Below are 18,435 nucleotides of genomic sequence, written 5' to 3'. Positions count from 1 at the left end.
TTCACAACCACCCGACGTTTTCAATTTCACCAGACCCAGGCTGTACTTGTACGCATTGTTCCCCACAATGCCTCACTACTTCCATTAATGTTACCCCGCCTCAATGGGTCTGGCCCGGGCTAAAAATGCAAACATTGAAAACCAGTCTGGTTGAGGGAGCATTGCCAAGTTCAGTAATTGACCGCGGATCCACATTCAAAGTTCCGCCGGCGGAGTCCGACTCGGCATCCTTCACCCCGGGAGCGACATGGCTAACAGATATAAATCGATTTCATAAGGAGCTGAAACTTGATTCTTGTTTCTCTGTAGCTTTGATCAAACATTGTAATAGCCAACCCTGACAAACCTACCTATTCCTTGCTCTTCATCCCTTCTTGACAACAATGACCCAAAAACTTGGACAAGCAGGAAGGAACCACAAGAATCCTAAGCGAGTATGGTGGAAAGAGGCGTCAGTCTACCAAATATATCCAGCATCATTTTCCGACAGTAATGGCGACGGCATTGGGGATATCCCCGGCATCGTGAATAAGCTTGACTATCTTAAAGATCTCGGCGTGGATGTCGTCTGGCTATGCCCTGGTAAAGTTCCTAACCCAACCAACCAGAGAGTTATTGATTCATGTTTGCTAATGGCCTGGGCCGTCACATAGTATACGAGTCACCCCAGGTGGACATGGGGTATGACATAGCCGACTATCGAGCCATTCATGCCCCATATGGGACCATGGAAAATGTTGAAGCACTGATTGAAGGTTTGCACGACAGGGATATGAAATTTGTTATGGACTTGGTGGTGAATCACACGTCAGATCAAGTAAGAAACACGTTTTCTTCTGTAATAAACACCTTTGGCCAATCATGTCTAACAATACTAGCATGTTTGGTTTCAAGAGTCCCGTTCATCGCCTCAGAGCACCAAGAGAGACTGGTATATTTGGAGGAAGCCAGTCATCGACAAAGAAGGAAATATGCACCCCCCGAATAATTGGGCTTCCATCTTTGGAGGTATGTCAGCTGTATGTCGGCGTAAGGCTTAGGGGTTATCTGGTCTGACTGATTCGCATCACAACTCAGGGAGCGCATGGACATTCGATGACATCTCAGGTGAATACTATCTACACCTCTTCTGCCCTGAGCAGCCGGACTTGAACTGGGAGAACCCCCACGTCGTCGATGAAGTGCATCAAGTCATGAGATATTGGCTCAACAAGGGCGTTGACGGTTTCCGAATGGATGTCATCAACTTAATTAGTAAAGAGCCCGGTCTTCCAAATGCCCCAATCACCATTCCTGAGCAGGATTTCCAGCCAGCAGATCTGTTCTTTGCCAACGGTCCCCGTCTCCACGAATATTTGCGTGGTCTCCGCGAAATTTTAGACGAATATGACGCCTTTGCTGTCGGGGAAATGCCTTTTGTAGCTGACGAACAAGAGGTCCTCCGCTCTGTAGCCTCCCACCGAAAGGAACTGAACATGATTTTCCAGTTTGACATGTTCGTAGGTGCAAATCACATTGGGACCCGAGACGTCATGACTGACTCCAAGATAGGGTGTCCATGGATAATGGCAAAGCAGGAAAATTCTCGCCTCAGGACTGGACGCTCGACACATTACGTTCGATAGTCAACAGGTGGCAAACATGCATGTATCGCCATGACGGATGGAACGCCTTGTTCTTGGAAAACCACGACCAGAGCCGATCAGTGTCAAGGTTTACGCCGCACAAGACTGCTCACAGAACAGCCGCGGCGACGATGTTGGCTACCTTCATCGGCATGCAAGCGGGCACCTTGTTCATTTATCAGGGTCAAGAGCTGGGCATGTCGAACCTGCCAGCTTCTTGGCCCATGAACGAATACAAGGACGTGGAGACACAAAATCTCTACCAGTTGTGAGTAATTCACTTTTGTCACCTAGGTTGTCTGCCGCTGTTTTGACTAATTCGGTGGTAGAGCGCTGGCGCAAGACCTTGAAAAGAATCAGCTGGACGCACTCTTGAACGAGATCAGGCTCAAAGCAAGAGACCACAGCAGATCCCCAATTCAGGTATACTCGTGAATCCCCCATATGGAGTGCCAATCATTAATAGTGGTAACAGTGGGACTCTGAGAGACACGGAGGCTTTACCACAGGAACACCTTGGATGCGCGTCAATGACGACTACACGCATCATAACGCGAAGCAACAACTGTCTGATCCGGGTAGTGTGTTGGCTTATTGGAAACGAGTGCTGCGGGCTCGCAAGAAGTTTCGTGACACTGTTATATACGGCGATTTCAGGCTCCTAGATCTCGAGCACGATGCCGTCTTCTCTTATCAGCGCACAGGGTGTCAAGGAGTGATTACCGTAGTAACAAATTTCACTGGTAAACAGCTTACATGGGAGACACTCGATAGATTACCACCGTCTTGGAGAATGCAAGATGTTGTTCTGTCTAATTACCCAGTTCAGGCTGCATTACAACCCGGGAAAATGCTGCTGCGGCCGTTTGAGGCTTTGGTCTTTTTTGAAGGAAGCTGAGAACTGACACCTGGTTACTTCATACGTTACACAATGGCATAGCTTTCTGTTGAAGGACGGCTTGCAATGTTTGCTTATACAGTATTCTTGTTAGCCTACTGTTGTGTGTCTCGGACAATTTTGCATAAAGAAAATTATTGAGGCGTCTTAAGCGACCCAATTCCAGCTGAGTCCGTTGATTGTTCGTGGTAAAAGTAGCTGCCGATGTGTGACAAGGGCAGTGTTTCAGGCTTGGAATTAATAGACTCTATTCAGATATAATCTCTTTTGGTATCAAAGGTCCTTGGTTCTGTTTAATCTAGCTGTTCCTAAGGATCCTTATTTATACCCAACCTTCCGGCCCTGCCTTAGGCTCTGATCCTGTCCTCGTGATGCCGTTGTGTAACCAACTCCTTTTGTGGTTATCCTGTGTAACCAATATCAAGGGCCTCAAAGGCTCTCGGACCGTCCCGTGTGACAGTTACCATATAAATCACTTCTATTTAGCTTCTTCGCTAATATGTATTTGGCCGGTATAATTATCTTTAGTGGTAGACCAGTAGTTATTCCACTTCTCCGCGAATATATAGTGGCCAAGAACTAGGTAAGTCCACAAGATTTTCTGATTGGTTTGGCAATTCAGCAGAGCTTTCCTAGACTAAATTTCAATTTCGCGGTCTATCTTAGAGCTCTTACTGCCATAAACGGCGGGTATAACTCAGCACTTGGAGCAGTCTTAGGGTTTATTGCCATCTTTACCCCTAGTCTGGTTATAGTGCATAGCACAATAGGTATATGGAGTGCAGTACGTGGACTTTGGTCTGTTAAATCTTTGCTTATGAGTATAAACGCTGCTGCTATTGGGCTCATCTACACCGCTGTCTATTAACTTTGGCAAATCGGATACATTGACGAAGGTTTTCAACAGGGGGCCAGTCTTGGACTGGAGCCGTGGTGGGTGGTAGTTACGGCGTCTAGTTATGTTGGAGGCTATTGGTTTGGTGTTAGTCCTCCTGTTGCAATTATTATGGGAGCCGTGCTTGGATTACTATGGTACGCCGTTGTGTCCCATTAACGATATGCAGTCACAGCACTGTGTACTATATTATTATTGGCGCTGCTCACGCGAGCATTTGCAAAGATTTTATGCCGGAATAGTACTTACTATAATACTTGGTTCTAAACGGGTGATAGAATCACTTCGCCATTGGTGATTTTGACCAAGCGAAACGTTTGCCACCCTGCCTTGGGAAGGTCAATATTCTTATCTAGTGTCAAGTATTTCATGAACACCCCATGTGTGACAACTACAATTGCACTGTGGCTCGAAGACATCGGCTGTTCCCTTTGCACAGAATCAGCAAGGCCCCATAGCTTCTCGCGAAATGCCTTAGCCCTTAGAGCAACGCTCTCTTCATCTGCTGCGTAAATTCCAGTCTTCAGAAACCAGTCTTTGTCCAACATGCTGAAATCGACGCTTGGGAAAGCCTCTTCCAACAAAGCGCGCTTAGAGCCTGTGTCACAGGGTAGATCGCTTCTTTCTTGCAAGTCTTGATCTACCATTAGGTCTGGCATTTCTGATTCCGTTGTCGGTGTCATCACGATCTAGGGCGATGACATGCGAAAATCCGGCCAATGTAGTTTGTAGAGCGCGTTTAAGAGGCGACGTAAGAACAATAGCAATCGAGCGGGGCTCTGGAAATGTCGTCTCCAAAGATGATGCCTGCTCAATGCCGACTTGAGTTAAAGGCGGGTCTCGCTGCGAAAATTGTTTGGAAATGTTGTGCTCCGCTTCAGCGTGGCGAACGAGATAAATGAAAGGTTCCATTTCGTGTTAATCCAACGTTTGAACTCGTCCAAAGGCGCGGACCGTAAAGTATTTACATTCAATGTTTGAATAACGCTTCCGCTGGCGATAATATGAGGCACAGGCGCCGTTGACGCCATACCCCAAGGTTCTAACGCCATTCCTACCCTCATTGTGAAGGAAATGTCATTTGCTACTGTACTTACAAGCACTAATTTTAGACCCTGCATTACAGTAACATGTGGCAGTGACAGTTTATTTTAGTATTCAAAACCTTAATTGGGTGTCCGAAATCCGGTCGGCAAATTGCAGCAGCGCAAGCAGGGTGTTTCCCTGCAGATCTTAAATGTCTCCTTGGGCTGGGACTCCGACTTCTCGCTGTGTGAACTCGGAATCCGGGAGACCAGACAGTTTCGTCATCATTTGGCCAGTTATCACTCTGGCCCAAGTTTTTGATGCTTTTGCACGACTCTCTCTTTTGCTTGGTACGGGATTGTTCGAAGATTAAATGCTTCCTAGAAGTAATTTTTGTAATATTTAAGCTCATAGAAGCATACAGAGACTAAAATAATCTCCTACATGTAGAATGTACCGCGCGTAGAATAGCAAGTCTTACACGTAATAAATTAACAAGCAAAGCAATAAGTCAGTAAAATTGCAGCGAAAATCTATTATGCACTATACAGCAATTAAGACTAAGTCTCCCTTTTATACATAGCTAGCTCTTCCTTTCTTGTTCTCTTGTTTCTTTCCTCCTTAGCTTTGGATATCGCTGCTGGTACTTGTTCATCCTCTCCTAGCTCATGGTCATTTTTTCGCTTGGACCGTCTCCAGTATTGTGGGTTGGAACGCGCCGCCCCGTTCCAGGTTTTAGGCCAATCAAGCTTCATAAACTTTTACCCCTGATTTCAGCTAGGAAATGGGGCTTGTTCCAGGGTAACCTCCGTAAATACATATGCATACTCGTGCAAGGCTGTAAGCGCGGAAAGCCCCCAGCCCTCTTTGGAACCTAAATTTCAATGTTGCATGCATGTGTACCACCCATCTTCAATGTTGTCTAATCAGCGCCGAGATGACCAGACCCCGCACGGGCCGGCCAACATTGAAGCGCCGGATGGGCATGGAATGACTTCAATGTTCCATGTCGCCTTCCCCACCAGGGAAACAGTCCAAAGGATGGTAAGTGCCGGTATTGGTATATGTACTGCCTCAGGGTCCTAGGAGTCTGGTTGGACGCAAGAAGTCCTGCTATCCTGCCCCGACAGGCATTCTCAGAGGCATGCGGCGATGTGTCACCTATGCATGTCTGGTGTGTTTGGAGTTTAAGCCCCCAGCCATGCATTGTCTTCCAGGCTCCAGGCTCCCTCCCGCCTCATTCTCTGGTCGACTGGCCTGGTGAGAGTCGACCAGCATCACGGGGTTCTCCCTTACATATGTACATATCCCCACTCGCGCCTCAAGTGCTCTCACTGCCTCCAAGGCAGCGCAGCTTGCCTCACCCAACCAAGCCACATAAGTCAAAGATGCCTTCTGTAGCACGACTGGCTGGGCTATCCTGCAGACGCCGAAATCCATACAACAGGCTCCCGAAACACTGAAAACATAACAACGTGGCCTCCATCTCTTCTCTCCTTTTCGCCATCTGAGCACTCAGAGTGGGTTACCAGTCTGGCCAGAGTCTATAACCAGCCGCCGAACATGTCGCAAAGGCGGAGCCGGAGTTCGTCGCCGCCATGCCCACCGCAGCAGCAAGATGATGATGATCCACATGATGTTCTCACTCAGGCTAGAAAGAACCTCCAGGCCTTGCTTGATTCGGGAGTCTCTCCGTATATGCTTCTCAGTCGGGTGGATGAAGCTCACACGGCCACGGGGTGGCAGCAAGAACAGTCTCTGCAGCCGCGTCCGATTCCCTTTCAGCAACCACAGTCAGATATTGCGCCGCTCCCTCCTGCTCCTGGCTCTCTGATACCCGCAATTGCGAGTGACACGAATCTCCCCGTGTCTGCATCCAGCAGCAGCGCCACCTCAACAACGGCCACACCCAAAGCTGAGATCAAGAGTGAGATGTCGCCTGAGCGGCCTTCGTGTATGTTGAGATCCCTTGTCTTCACTTCCCCGTTTCGTCTTTAATGCTGTGTGTCTTAAGTCTGTGGTATGAACTGGCTGTTTGTGTAACTTACTGTTTGCCTTCATCAGCATCTATTAGCCACTACCCAGCCTCTATCTACTCTGTCTCATCTCGATCTTCTGGCCGTGCCTCCATCTGGTCCACGAGTTCCGGCCAGTCTTCCACATCGCGGTACTCGAATCCAACTATCCAAATCCAACCATCCCTCCCTCTCTCGCCAGCTTCAGTCGTCAATAGCCTCGTAGGCCGTCCCACCAGCACAACGAGCAGAAAGAGTATCTACTTTTGTACCTCTTGTGAGTGCATCTTTAGGCGCAAATATGACTGGAAGCGCCACGAGGATGAGTATCATGAGCGCTGGCGCAAGTACCCATGCCCTGACTGTACGCGAAGCTTTTGGGATTCTAACTCGTTCTCCTATCACCACAAAAATTGTCATGGCTGCAATCCTTGCACCCATGCCGAACAGATCGTCAGATATCTCCGCAAGCGCAAGTACTGGGCTTGTGGCTTCTGCTGCGCTCTGCATCCCGCTCGCGAACGTCACGTAGAGCACGTTGCCCGTCACTTCGAGTCTGGCCTGACCAAGGGTGACTGGACGCACTCGCGCGTCATCTATGGGCTTCTCCATCAGCCTCTCGTTCGTGAAGCTTGGGACCGCCTGGTTGAGAGCAAGCGGCCAAAACATAATGAGAACCGAGAACGGTTTTCTTGGGTATACAGCGAGACCCGCCGTGCCTATTCTGAGAATGGAGGCCCCCATCAGCTACAGGATATTCTTGAATTCTTTTCTGGTGACGAGAGCGAGGCCCGTCAGGTCGCCCACCTAGCTTACGACTTAGCAGTGAGTTTTGTCGCTCCCGCACTTAATGCTGATTCGGAAGTATTCGAGTTCTCGGTCCATTCTATAGCTCCACTAATCTAGGCTCGTGATCAACAGAATATATTCTCACCAGATTCGGCACCGGAGGATCCCTTCTGGACATTCCTTCTCGACCGTAGCCTGTTCCCCTCGCAGCCATATCCCACAACGTTGCAACCCTCACCAGACTCTATCTCAGACGGCATCTCGCACTCCCGCTTCAGGTCTCCAATAGTACCCCCAATGCTGGGGTCAACTCCGAGCTTAGATGGCAGTCTTGAGTTGCAGTCCTCAGTAATACCACCAGCTATGGCCGCCGGCGAATGTCCCATATACCCCCAGATCCGCCCCGAACCACTCTCATTCGGTGACTGGGAGACACTCACAGGCAGCTTCATGGGAGAGCAGACGACACACGTCCAACAGCGCCAGCCCACAACTGGCACCACGTCTGCTGACTGGGGAATGCTTTCACACTGCAATGGACCCCAAGCCACCCCAAGGTCGTTGCTCGAGAACCCGGAGCCAGTTTCAATCCATGAAGATGTTAACCATATGACTGCTGAGAATTCAGATTCGTGGAGTATAATATTTCTGAAGCCGAAGGTTTTCGTACAGGAGCTAGCAAACGACATGTTCTGCAGGACCCGTTCAGGAAGTGTGGATGAAGCGATACGAAAAAGGGTCTCTATGAGTCTCCCCGACCTGCTAGTGGCTTTTGCGATAAAGTTTGGGCTTGATGGCCCATCGAAAAAGCATCGAGATGTCGCGTATTTTGTGTTTTGTCATAAATTGTGAGTTGATCTGCGAGAGGCGGTTGAACCCTTCTCACCCATTCAACGGGATTACGGTTCTTTCGGAGGACCTCCCGCCAGTCTGACGGGCCGGGTTTTTCGCATGTTAGATTTAGATATGCTAACTGATGCGCTTATATAGTGAGATTGCCAAGTCTTTTGCTGAGTTTTGTTTCGAACGAGATCAGCAGGACGCCGCGGCAGGCCCTGTTGACTCGGATGACACCTACCTGGAAAGACTCAAGAACCTTTGGCTTACGAATGATAACCCTCCAATGCCCCAGCATACGGAAGAGATAAATAAGCCTGAACTAGAAGGCCCCCGCCCCCAGGAGAGTCATATAAGTTTTACTCAACCAAACCCAGAAACTAGGGTTAATCGGTCCCCAAGTGAGGGGCCTATCGAAATGATCGAAAACCAGGATGGGGAAATGCCTGAGATTTGGCTTCTCTCTTTGCGAGAGTTTGTCTACAAGACTAGGGCTTATGCCTGGCTACTTTCGCGACTAGACAGCGAATACCGTCTCTGTCCAACAGAGCCAAACAGCCTTCGGGCGATCCGGGAAGGGGTTATGTCATCGCTCCCATTCAATCGTACCATAGGTGGAGACACGACTGTGCAGAGATGTTATGCGAGATATGAGCTTAAGTGGGACATTCTTGGATTCTTTGAGACCCAGGGGTATTCGGAAATGCCATACCGGGTATTCGAGAGCGTCATCACCCTAACTGGATCATGCCTAGATGCACAGGCCGCAACTTGTGCGCAATACTTACGCCAGACTTGGCCATCGACAGGAGAGGCAATGATTCGGCTGCTTAAAGGGGTCCTCCTGGAGGAAGAGGGCCGTCCGCATTCGTGTAAGTGATCGATTAGTATCGAGGAATCAAAAGACTGCCGTGATAACTATCTGACCTGACTATAGGCAAAATGTCAGATGGAACAATACTTGTCGCATGGCGCGAAAGATCGACATTCGTGGTAGAAGTTGACGGGGATAATATTTCCGTTGTGGAGGCTGCAGAACAGCTTGGCTGGCTCGGGGCTGCTTTTAGAGCTTCGCCACGGCGGAGCGGGCTTGTCTACTGCACGCCAACTATCACGAATATCCGCCAGTACAGTACCGTGCAAGAGGAGACTTTAGCTGACATCACATGTGAAATCGGATTCACAATGGAAGAAGTCTCCAAGCATGCTAGCAACGGCAATGGCCAGTGCTGGCACAACATCTTCAGAAATCCGGTAATAGTCAAAGGTTATCCCATTCCTCATAGAGTTGAGAGGGAGACAGGCCTGGAGGTGTCACTCAACATAATGGCAGGGCTGGCTGGAACTGAGCGATTCGACCGATTTAAAGATCTTATGTACATCAAGGGGTTCTCAACAATGCTAGTTCCCACGAAGAGGAATGGGAATATGCTTTACTGGCATCTGATTTACAAAGAGGACGAGGGGCGGATATCCTACCTAGACGACTATGTGGACCAAAAACAGCACGTTCACAGTGCGGATCTGGATGCCCTTCGCCATGTCTTAGGCTGGTGCTCAGAAGCCAACCTCTATGCTGGTAAGAACTTTTTCAACATGTATCTGAGTAGTACTAGTAACATTAAGCATTTGACAGGCTCGGCCAAAGCAGAGTTTCCTAGCACCTACTTAAGGCTCCCCAAGCCTCATAAAGGCTGCGCACTCGCTGACACTGAGGTGTCGGCAGGACGACTGATCCAAGGTGGGCCGGCTTTTAGTATCGGTAATAAAGACATGCCAGCTCGAGTGTCCCGAGGCGGGTATATTCCTGGGCTTGAATGGATATCCACCAAGTTCGTCCTCCTGTGGGACGAGGATGATAAACGAGGATGGCTCATGAACGGCGCAAGCGCATTATTACATGTCTTACGAGCCTCTTTGGAGTATACTGGCAAGGGCAAATTCCGATCGGCGCTCCTTTGTAGCGGGGAAGATCTTGAAGACTCTCCTAGGCCTTTTACAGCTGACGCGGCCGTTGACGTGCTAATCAATCCACTTAATTTGGGTCTGAAATTGTACCGCGAGGGGGATGGCCATATTCTTCTCCAGAGCCTGGTTGAACGCTTTTATAACGTGATGGAGAAGATGATTGACCATCAAATGGATATTGCCGGACGGTGTGGCCGAAACCTGAGTGAAACCCCACGGGGATATCTCGAGGGCTGGGATTTTGAGGATTTGGCCAAAAAGCGAGATCCGTTGTATCCGTGCGTGGCTAATCTAACCGCCGCTGGGAGAGGATGGGTCGATTTTACGAGGTCCATTCACGCTGTCACATTGATTGGCCGCGGGTTTGGTGACATTATCCAGCCTGCTGGCCCGAATGTCTGTGAGAAATGGGCCAAGCTTCCAAAGCAGCAATACTACATCTCAAGTTTGGTCTCTGACCTGGCCGAGGTGATGAGAGTACATGGCAATTGCGCTGCCGATCATTTTCGGCTCAGCGATGACTTGATATGGCACACCCCGACTACGATCTTCACGATTTGCCAATGCAAGGAGGGTTTAGGAGGAAATCATTGTGAGCCCGTGCAGACAATTTTCCCATTGTCTCTATCTACCAGATTGCCTCCCAGAAAGCATCCGATTCCGAATGGACATGGGGCTGTTATTTTCGGGCACAATTCACACTTCTCGTGGGTCTGGGGAGATTCCGGACACCCCCAGGAAACCAGACGCAGAGAAAATGCGTCATTATGCAGTGTGGTTGAGATGGAATTTGATTCACCCAATGACAGTGGCATTGGTCTAAGCCTGGCATCGTCGAGATCCGAGGGGCAACGCTCATCTCGGTCAGAGTCGAGCAATCGGCGTTCGACGCGGGTCCCGAGCGACTCTGACAACGAGGCCATGATGCAGGAACCGTCAGATTTTGTCAAGCAGAAAAAGTATAGCAGAGGGCAGTACAAAGTGGGAATTATCTGCGCGCTGCCAAAGGAACTCATGGCAGTCCGAGCGCTGTTTGACGAGAATCACGACAACCTCCCAGCGTCGAAGTTCGACACCAACAGCTATTCGCTTGGCATGATGGAGCATCACTGGGTTGTAGCCGCTTGTCTCCCGAGCGGCGAGTACGGTACCAACTCTGCCGCAGCCGCCGCAGCCAACATGAGACGAAGCTTCAAGTCCATCCGCTTCTGCCTTTTGGTGGGCATCGCGGGCGGCGTGCCATCGGACAAGAACGACATCCGCCTTGGGGACGTGGTTGTCAGCAGACCTACAGGAAATTGGTCCGGGGTAATCCAATACGACCTCGGCAAAGAGAAAGAAGGCAGGCCTTTTGAACGGACGGGCTCACTGCGCCCTCCGCCCCGTGCCCTCAGCACGGCCGTCAGCTCGCTCCGTTCGGATCCGACCCTGCCGACGGACCCACTATTCCCGTACCTCCAGACGATCCACGCCCGTCTTGCCGGTTTCCCCCAGTACAAGCCGCCGGACAAACCAGACGTGCTGCCCCGAACCGCCTGCGTCTCGTGCAGAGATCACCAGGTATACCGCGAACACTGTTCCCACCCGGTACATCGCGTCCCGCGTCAAACGACTGCACCTGTCATACACTACGGACTCATAGCGTCTGGCAACCGCGTCGTCAAGGACGCGGCGACCCGGGACCAATTAGCCGACGACGGCGTGCTGTGCGTTGAGATGGAGGCCGCTGGCGTGATCAACACGGTTGATTGCCTCGTGATCCGCGGCATCTGCGATTACTGCGATGTTCAAAAAGATGACGACTGGCAGGAATATGCGGCGGCGGTGGCGGCGGCATATGCGAAACTTTTGCTTCGCTACGTCGCTCATGAGAAAATCAAGGCGGGCCGAAGGAAGTGGAAATTTAGAATGACCAATTCGTAACAGCAAGTGGGCAGTGAAGACTTACAACACATGAAACAGGCTGCTCTGGAATGAGCATTACAAATATGCCCTCAACTGGTGGGGCTTGTTCGACAGGGCGTTAAGTGGGCCTGGTGTCATTGAGCCAGTGTTCAAACTGTGACAGGATATTCAATGTTGCTTATATGTATTGCCTTGAGTGTCTGTTCGAGTTCTACGGTGTCCACGGCTACAATCACCTTGTATTACAGACGTGCAACTTAATCTCCCCGCCCCTATCTAAGATCGACGTTAAATTTAGAAACAATGCAGAGTCAACAAGCCGGCCAGCCAGGACGTCTCATCTCACACTTTGATGGCAGGTTTGTGACTCTCAACTTAGGTCTTAGTTTGTCTGTTACGTTACTGCTAGCTAACCAGGGCGACCTTACAGACACCGCACATAGTAGAACTAGGGATAGTCGGAACTATAGGATTCCAATAAGAGTAACCTCTAGGATCGCGAAATGCTATCTCCTGCTCTTATTAACTTTATTAAGTTAAAGCTAATAGTACTAAGATAACAGACTAGAATGCGACTTAGAGCACTTATACTAGTATATTATACTAGGCTAGTATTTAAGAATTATCGCTAATAAATATTATTACTATAAGGGTTATAGAAAAGGATATAATATAGCTATGCTTGCTCTTTATAGGTTTAATGTATACAGCTTAGAAGTCTCTAAGAAGGCAGTTAAGATCGCTAGCTAGTATGTAATATCTAAGCTTAGTAAGCCTCACAAGTATAATTTTAGTAAAGCAGCTAACTGGACTACGCAACCTAGAAATGCCAAAATCATTATGGGTGACTTCTTCTAGCGCAACTGGGAAGCACAATATGCAGGTAAGGGTGGTCTTAGCTTTACCCTAATATATAACTATATAGTACAAATTATATCTTATATTTCTGCGTTTTTTATAGTTAGCCCTTATGCTAATAAAGTTATTATCTTTAAACTTTACAGTTTCTCTGTGCGATACTACCAGAATTGCGCAAAGACTAGGCTACTCGCATAGGTGAGCTTCTTATGCTATAGGGGATTCTAGTGTGTTTAGAGTTCCTGCTATATAAGGATATTAACGATATTAGACCACCTTAGGGCCTTAGCAGCGTGTATTAGGACATTTTAGCTAATAGAGGCGATAGATTTATAAACGTGCAGAAGCGCAAGAGAGATATCTCTCTTAGGGCATTTAAGAGGCTGCTCTACTTTAAGCCCCCAAGGTCTTACAAGATTGGAAAGGGAACTAATATGATAAGTGTTTAGGCGCTAAAAGGATAGCAGAACTATAGAATAATAGATTGTAAGTGTAAGGTGCACGCGCGCACGGCGACACCCCGCTCTCTGCCGCGTGTCACCGCCTCTTCGCCTGCATATCACCAGCGCTTCACACATACACATGTGGGAGCAAGCTGTAGTCTTGAATACAGCGTACCCTATTGCTGCTACCTAGCTTTATCTACTACTATTACAGTGCTCGTTACAACTTCTATAGAAGGTATATAGTAATTAGCAAGCAGATAATTTGCTATATCTTATATACTACTAAGCTAAGAAGAAAATAACTATAAATCTAGGTTAAGAATATATTTAATATTCTCTATTTCCTCTAGATTTATTGGTTTTTAAGAATTTAGTATAATATTATGCCTAGATTATATATTATTATATTAGCATATAATTATTATCTTTAATATACTATAGATTCTTATAGCAGCTTAAATACTAAGTTTAGGGTTATTTTTAAGTCCTTTAAGTGCTACATTTAATTAAGCTTTATTTAATGTAGATTCTATTTTTTTTGGTAGAGATATTTAAGATGTAAAGAGAAAGGTAGGTATTTAGGAGGAAAGTGGACCGCTCGCTTGTGTGGACTGCTCGCTTGTGAACTACGTTAGGTCTTATAGCTTAAATAGTTTAAGTAATTATTTTGCCTTTTTATAGGCTTTTAGCGTTTTAATTTACTATTTATACTACTTTTATGCCTTATTAAGTAAGTATTCTAAGCAATTAGAAATATAGTAAGTTATATAATCTTCTGTTTTATAGCTAGATGTACTAATAAAATCCCTTACTTATATAGTTTTATTGTAACGTGCACAGCGTATTAGAAGATAAAGCTAGGTAGCAGCAAGAGGGTACGTTGTATTTAAGACTTAAGCTTACCCTTGCATATCTAGATGTGTAAGGTGCTAGCTAAATAGCAGCAATTATGTGTTAACACGTAAGTGGTAGCAAAGTGAGGTCTGTGCGCTTGCATACCTTATAACTATCCCCTCTACTATAGCTAGTTGCTAGATAGCCTTACAGTTAGTTTGCTAGCTATTAGGTTATAAATTGCCTTATAACATTAATATAACTATCTATTATTATAAAAATATTAGTATATATAACCTAAGGTACTATTGCGTAGTAACTAATATTATGTATATATTGCTGCCCCTTTGCCTACTCTTTGCTTGTCTTTCCTTCCTGCTATACTATCTTTTCTATTACTATTTCCTGCCCTAGATTACTATTTAAACTTATTTTTACAAGCAAATTACTACCTAATTGCCGCTAAAATAACTTTTATTACCATAAAAAAGCACTTTTATATGTACTGCCTATAAACTATAATTAATAAATTTTACACTAGAGGGATAAGTACCTCTAAAGTGCTAGAGATTTACTGTTAATTTAATACTAAGATTAACTCTAAGAAAGGGCTAAGCAAGAGATACTAGCAGTATATTATGCATGCTAATACCTATAAAGCAGTAAGTTACTATGCCTTTACTATGCTTTCTCCTTTCCTTTACTAATATTTATATATAGCCTATAGCTAGAATAGTAGGAGATATATAGGATTTCCTCTAGCTTCTAGAGTTTTTATGCAGCTTAATTATAGTAATAGTTCCTAAAGAGAAGTAATTAGATAACCTAGAGAATAATAATAGGTTTTAGGTATTTACACTTATAACTTGCCTCTATTTTGCCTGGCTTTTACTAGACCTTACCTATAGTTTTAATTATGCTAAGACTGCCTATTAGGTTGCCTATAGGCTAACTAGTTCTACTAAAGCGCGTTTAGTGTGTAGTTACCTAATATAATTGCCTATATATTGCTAGCTAATATCCCTATTTAGCTTATAACTACTGCTTATAAGCAGTATATTATTGCTTAATAGTAACTTATAGTTACTATAGTTTCTCCTTCTTATTTTAACTTAGTATATATAGGCTCTTTATTCTTATTTTGCTATAATTTTGCCTATTAATTTCCTTCTAGAAGGCCTATAGCAGTACCCTAGATGCCTAGAAGGCTACCTAGGTATTACGTTTGTGTCCCTTAGACCCTAGATACTGCTCTTAGGCAGTAGTAATTTACTATCTTTTTTATAGCATTAAGAAGGTAATTACTGCTAATAAGTATAATACTAACTTCCTAGATGCTCTAGGGGCTTTTCTAATTCCTATCCCCTAGATTTAATAGGGTTTTTACTTATTTTTTGCTAGGTAGATAGTAGTAGTTCCACAGAAATAGAGTTTTAGTAGTATAATGCCTTTTCTATGATTTTTCTGTCTTTTTTAGCTAGTATTATTATAATGTTTTACTGCCTTTTTTACTGCCTTTTCCCTATCTATATACTGCTATAGTAAGAGGCACGTGCATATCTTTAGTAGGCACCTACTAATTGTATTCTAAAGGCTATCCCTTCTATTTTACTAGGTATAGGGTACCTTCTTAAGAGGTTCTCTAATCTTTAACCTTCTCTACCTTATACTTATTATTATTATTATCTAAGTTAGATATAGAGAGTAGCTTCTCTTCTATTTCTTGCTGGTATTTCTAGGGTTCTAACGCGCTTATAGGAAATACGTTATAGAGGCAGCTATACTAGCTAGATAGAGCTAGTTAGTATGCTTATTTACTAATAGCTTTAAGGACCTAAAATAGGCTAATATAATAAGGAATTAGCTTTCTTTTCTCTTTCTTAAACTAGAGGTTCTTTATAGTAAGCTCTACTAAGTCTCCTCTATTTAGAGTAAGAGGTTAGTGCTACTTATTATAGTATTTTGCTTATATTTCTATAGCCTTTTACTAGTATTACTTTAGTCTTCTATAGACTTCTTAGAGTTTCTAAATATAGTTCCTAGCGCTAGGCACCTCTACCCTATAGCTCTTAGCCTTAAGAGTAAGGCAAAACTCTAGTGTATAACCTATTAAGGCATAGTAAGATATATAGCCTATTATACTACTAGTAGTATTATTGCAAGCATATTATACTTATAGCAGTAATAGTAGCTAGATAACCTGGTTTTTGCCTATAAAGCACTATAGATAATGCTTAATTATCTGGTTTATTTACTCTATCTGCCTGTTAGTTTAGGGGTAAAAAGCTATTAATAGCCTGTATTTTATCCTAGATATATAGTAGAGGTCTCCCTAGAACTTGCTAGTAAAGACTAGCTCTCTGTCTAATATAATCCCCTCTAGGGCTCTAAAGTAAAGTTATACTTTCTTGTGGAATAGCTCTATAAGGTTTATAGCATTAATAGTAGTAGATATAGGTAGGAAGAGGGAATACTTAGTATATTAGTCTACTATTACTAGGATTACATTAACCTCTTAGTTATTATAATAGCTTATAAGCAATCCTGTGATAAAATCTATTAAGATTTTAACCTAGGGTTACTAGGGTATTAGTAGGGATTTAAGGGATCTATATAGGTAATACTATCTAGTAATAACCTCTTAGCAGGTAGTATAGCTAGCAATATAGTTCCTAACTTTAGCTCTTATTCTAAGCTAATAGAAATGCCTCTATAGCAGGTTAATAGTTCTTTCTATTCTAAAGTAACCTGCTAGCAGATTATTATAATATAGCTATAATAGCTCTTACCTAAGGCTAGGTTTCTATAGGATAATAGCCCTATTATTATATAATATTAGGCTACTTATAGTATAAGTATAGGCACTACTCTTTCTTCTGCTATTTCCTATAGAATCTATACTAGCTTGCCTTTATAGTTTAGTGTCTTCCTTTTAGGCCTTAAGCAGTATTTCTATTAGTAGCCTAGCTAGTTTATTATTATAGGTAGGTTATAGCCTAAGAGCTTATTAAACCTTCTCTATTATAACTATCTATATAGACCCTACTTTCTCCCTAATTTAGTTATTAATTTAGAGTATAGTTGCTATATCTTTAGCTATTATACAAGCTATAAGAGCTATATTTCCCTAAGTAGTAGGCACTAGGACTTCTTTACTAGCTTTAACTAAGATAGAGCTAGTAGCTTCTAGCGTTTTGCTATATCTTCTTTAATATATTAGTATAATTTCTACTACCTAAGTAGGTGCTATTTTCCTCTTAAGGTCTAGTAATAGCTCTCTATTTATTATAGGTTTGCTAGCATAATCTAGCCTTCTAGATAGCCTATTAGTAGGGTTAGACTTCCTAGCCTAATATTTAATAATAAAACTAAAAGGTATTAGGAATATATACTAGCATGCTTATCTCCTATTTAACCTTAGCTAATATATAAAAGTCTAAAGGTTCTAGTAGTCTAATAGAACCTTAACTAGGTTAGCTACCCCTTTAATATAATATTATTAGTGCTTAAATAACTCTACTATAGCAAGTAGTTCTTAGTCTAGCATTCTATAGTTCCTTTCTGTGTCTGTAAATTTCTAAGACTAGAAGGCTATTAGGTAATATTGCTCCTAAATATCTAGCTATAAGAGAATGCCTACTATAGCAAAATTAGAGGTATCTATTTCTATGCGTATAGGGAGTTCTAGATTATAATATTAGAGGAGAGGTGCCTCCTTAAAGGCAGCCTTTAGGCAAGTAAATGCCTATTTCTTCTTGCTTTCTAGTATAATAGGCTCTAGCTTAGTCCCCTATTAGCTACCCTTTATAAGAGCATTTAATAGTGCTATAATACTAGAGTATCCCTATATAAACTGCCTATAAAAGTTATAGAATTCTAGAAAGACCTATACCTCTTAATAAGTAGTAGGCTCCTTCTATTATAGGATAGTATTAACTTGCTAAGAGTCTATAGATATCCTATTAATTAAGAGGATAAACCCTAGGAACTCTACTAAGTTCTAGTAGAAGGAGCATTTTAAGGGTTTAGCAAATAACTCTATTACTCTTATTCTCTCTAGTACTTATTATATATATTTAGTATAATCTTTCTTAGTCTTAGAAAAGATAAGAATATTATCTAGATATACTATATAAATAGTATTAACTAGCTCCCTTAGAGCCTAGTAGATATAGCTTTAGAAGGTAGCTAGGGTATTAGTTAACCTAAAGGGTATTACTAGATATTTATAATAGCTATAGTAAGTCCTAAAAGCAGTCTTCTACTTATCCCCTTTCTTAATATAGATTTAATAGTAGGCATCTTTAATATTAATCTTAGAGAAGAATTTAGCTTCTTA

General features: G+C 44.1%; 3 protein-coding genes across 3 annotated transcripts; 2 read left to right on the top strand and 1 right to left on the bottom strand.

Moving 5' to 3' along the window:
• Positions 1 to 383: 383 nt before the first annotated feature.
• On the top strand, positions 384 to 2,523 carry VFPPC_15725 (maltase; the record flags this gene model as incomplete). Its single annotated transcript, XM_018293478.1, has 7 exons — positions 384 to 582; positions 654 to 817; positions 879 to 1,008; positions 1,078 to 1,495; positions 1,552 to 1,893; positions 1,955 to 2,048; positions 2,101 to 2,523. 7 exons carry the CDS (start codon positions 384 to 386, stop codon positions 2,521 to 2,523), a joined length of 1,770 nt encoding a protein of 589 aa, XP_018144592.1.
• Positions 2,524 to 3,681: 1,158 nt separating this feature from the next.
• On the bottom strand, positions 3,682 to 4,330 carry VFPPC_04091 (phosphoglycerate mutase family protein; the record flags this gene model as incomplete). The annotated part of the gene is made up of 2 exons (XM_018283500.1): positions 3,682 to 4,016; positions 4,063 to 4,330. 2 exons carry the CDS (start codon positions 4,328 to 4,330, stop codon positions 3,682 to 3,684), a joined length of 603 nt encoding a protein of 200 aa, XP_018144591.1.
• A 1,677-nt stretch (positions 4,331 to 6,007) lies between these two features.
• On the top strand, positions 6,008 to 11,976 carry VFPPC_04090 (Pfs domain-containing protein; the record flags this gene model as incomplete). The annotated part of the gene is made up of 5 exons (XM_022428381.1): positions 6,008 to 6,398; positions 6,509 to 7,284; positions 7,381 to 8,096; positions 8,239 to 8,957; positions 9,023 to 11,976. 5 exons carry the CDS (start codon positions 6,008 to 6,010, stop codon positions 11,974 to 11,976), a joined length of 5,556 nt encoding a protein of 1,851 aa, XP_022284446.1.
• Positions 11,977 to 18,435: the final 6,459 nt, after the last annotated feature.

This window comes from Pochonia chlamydosporia, chromosome 3 (assembly GCF_001653235.2).
Source record: "Pochonia chlamydosporia 170 chromosome 3, whole genome shotgun sequence".
NCBI classification, from domain to species: Eukaryota; Fungi; Ascomycota; class Sordariomycetes; order Hypocreales; family Clavicipitaceae; genus Pochonia; species Pochonia chlamydosporia.
The sequence above is the reverse complement of the archived record's forward strand: the minus strand, read 5'-3'. Positions and strand labels throughout refer to the sequence as shown.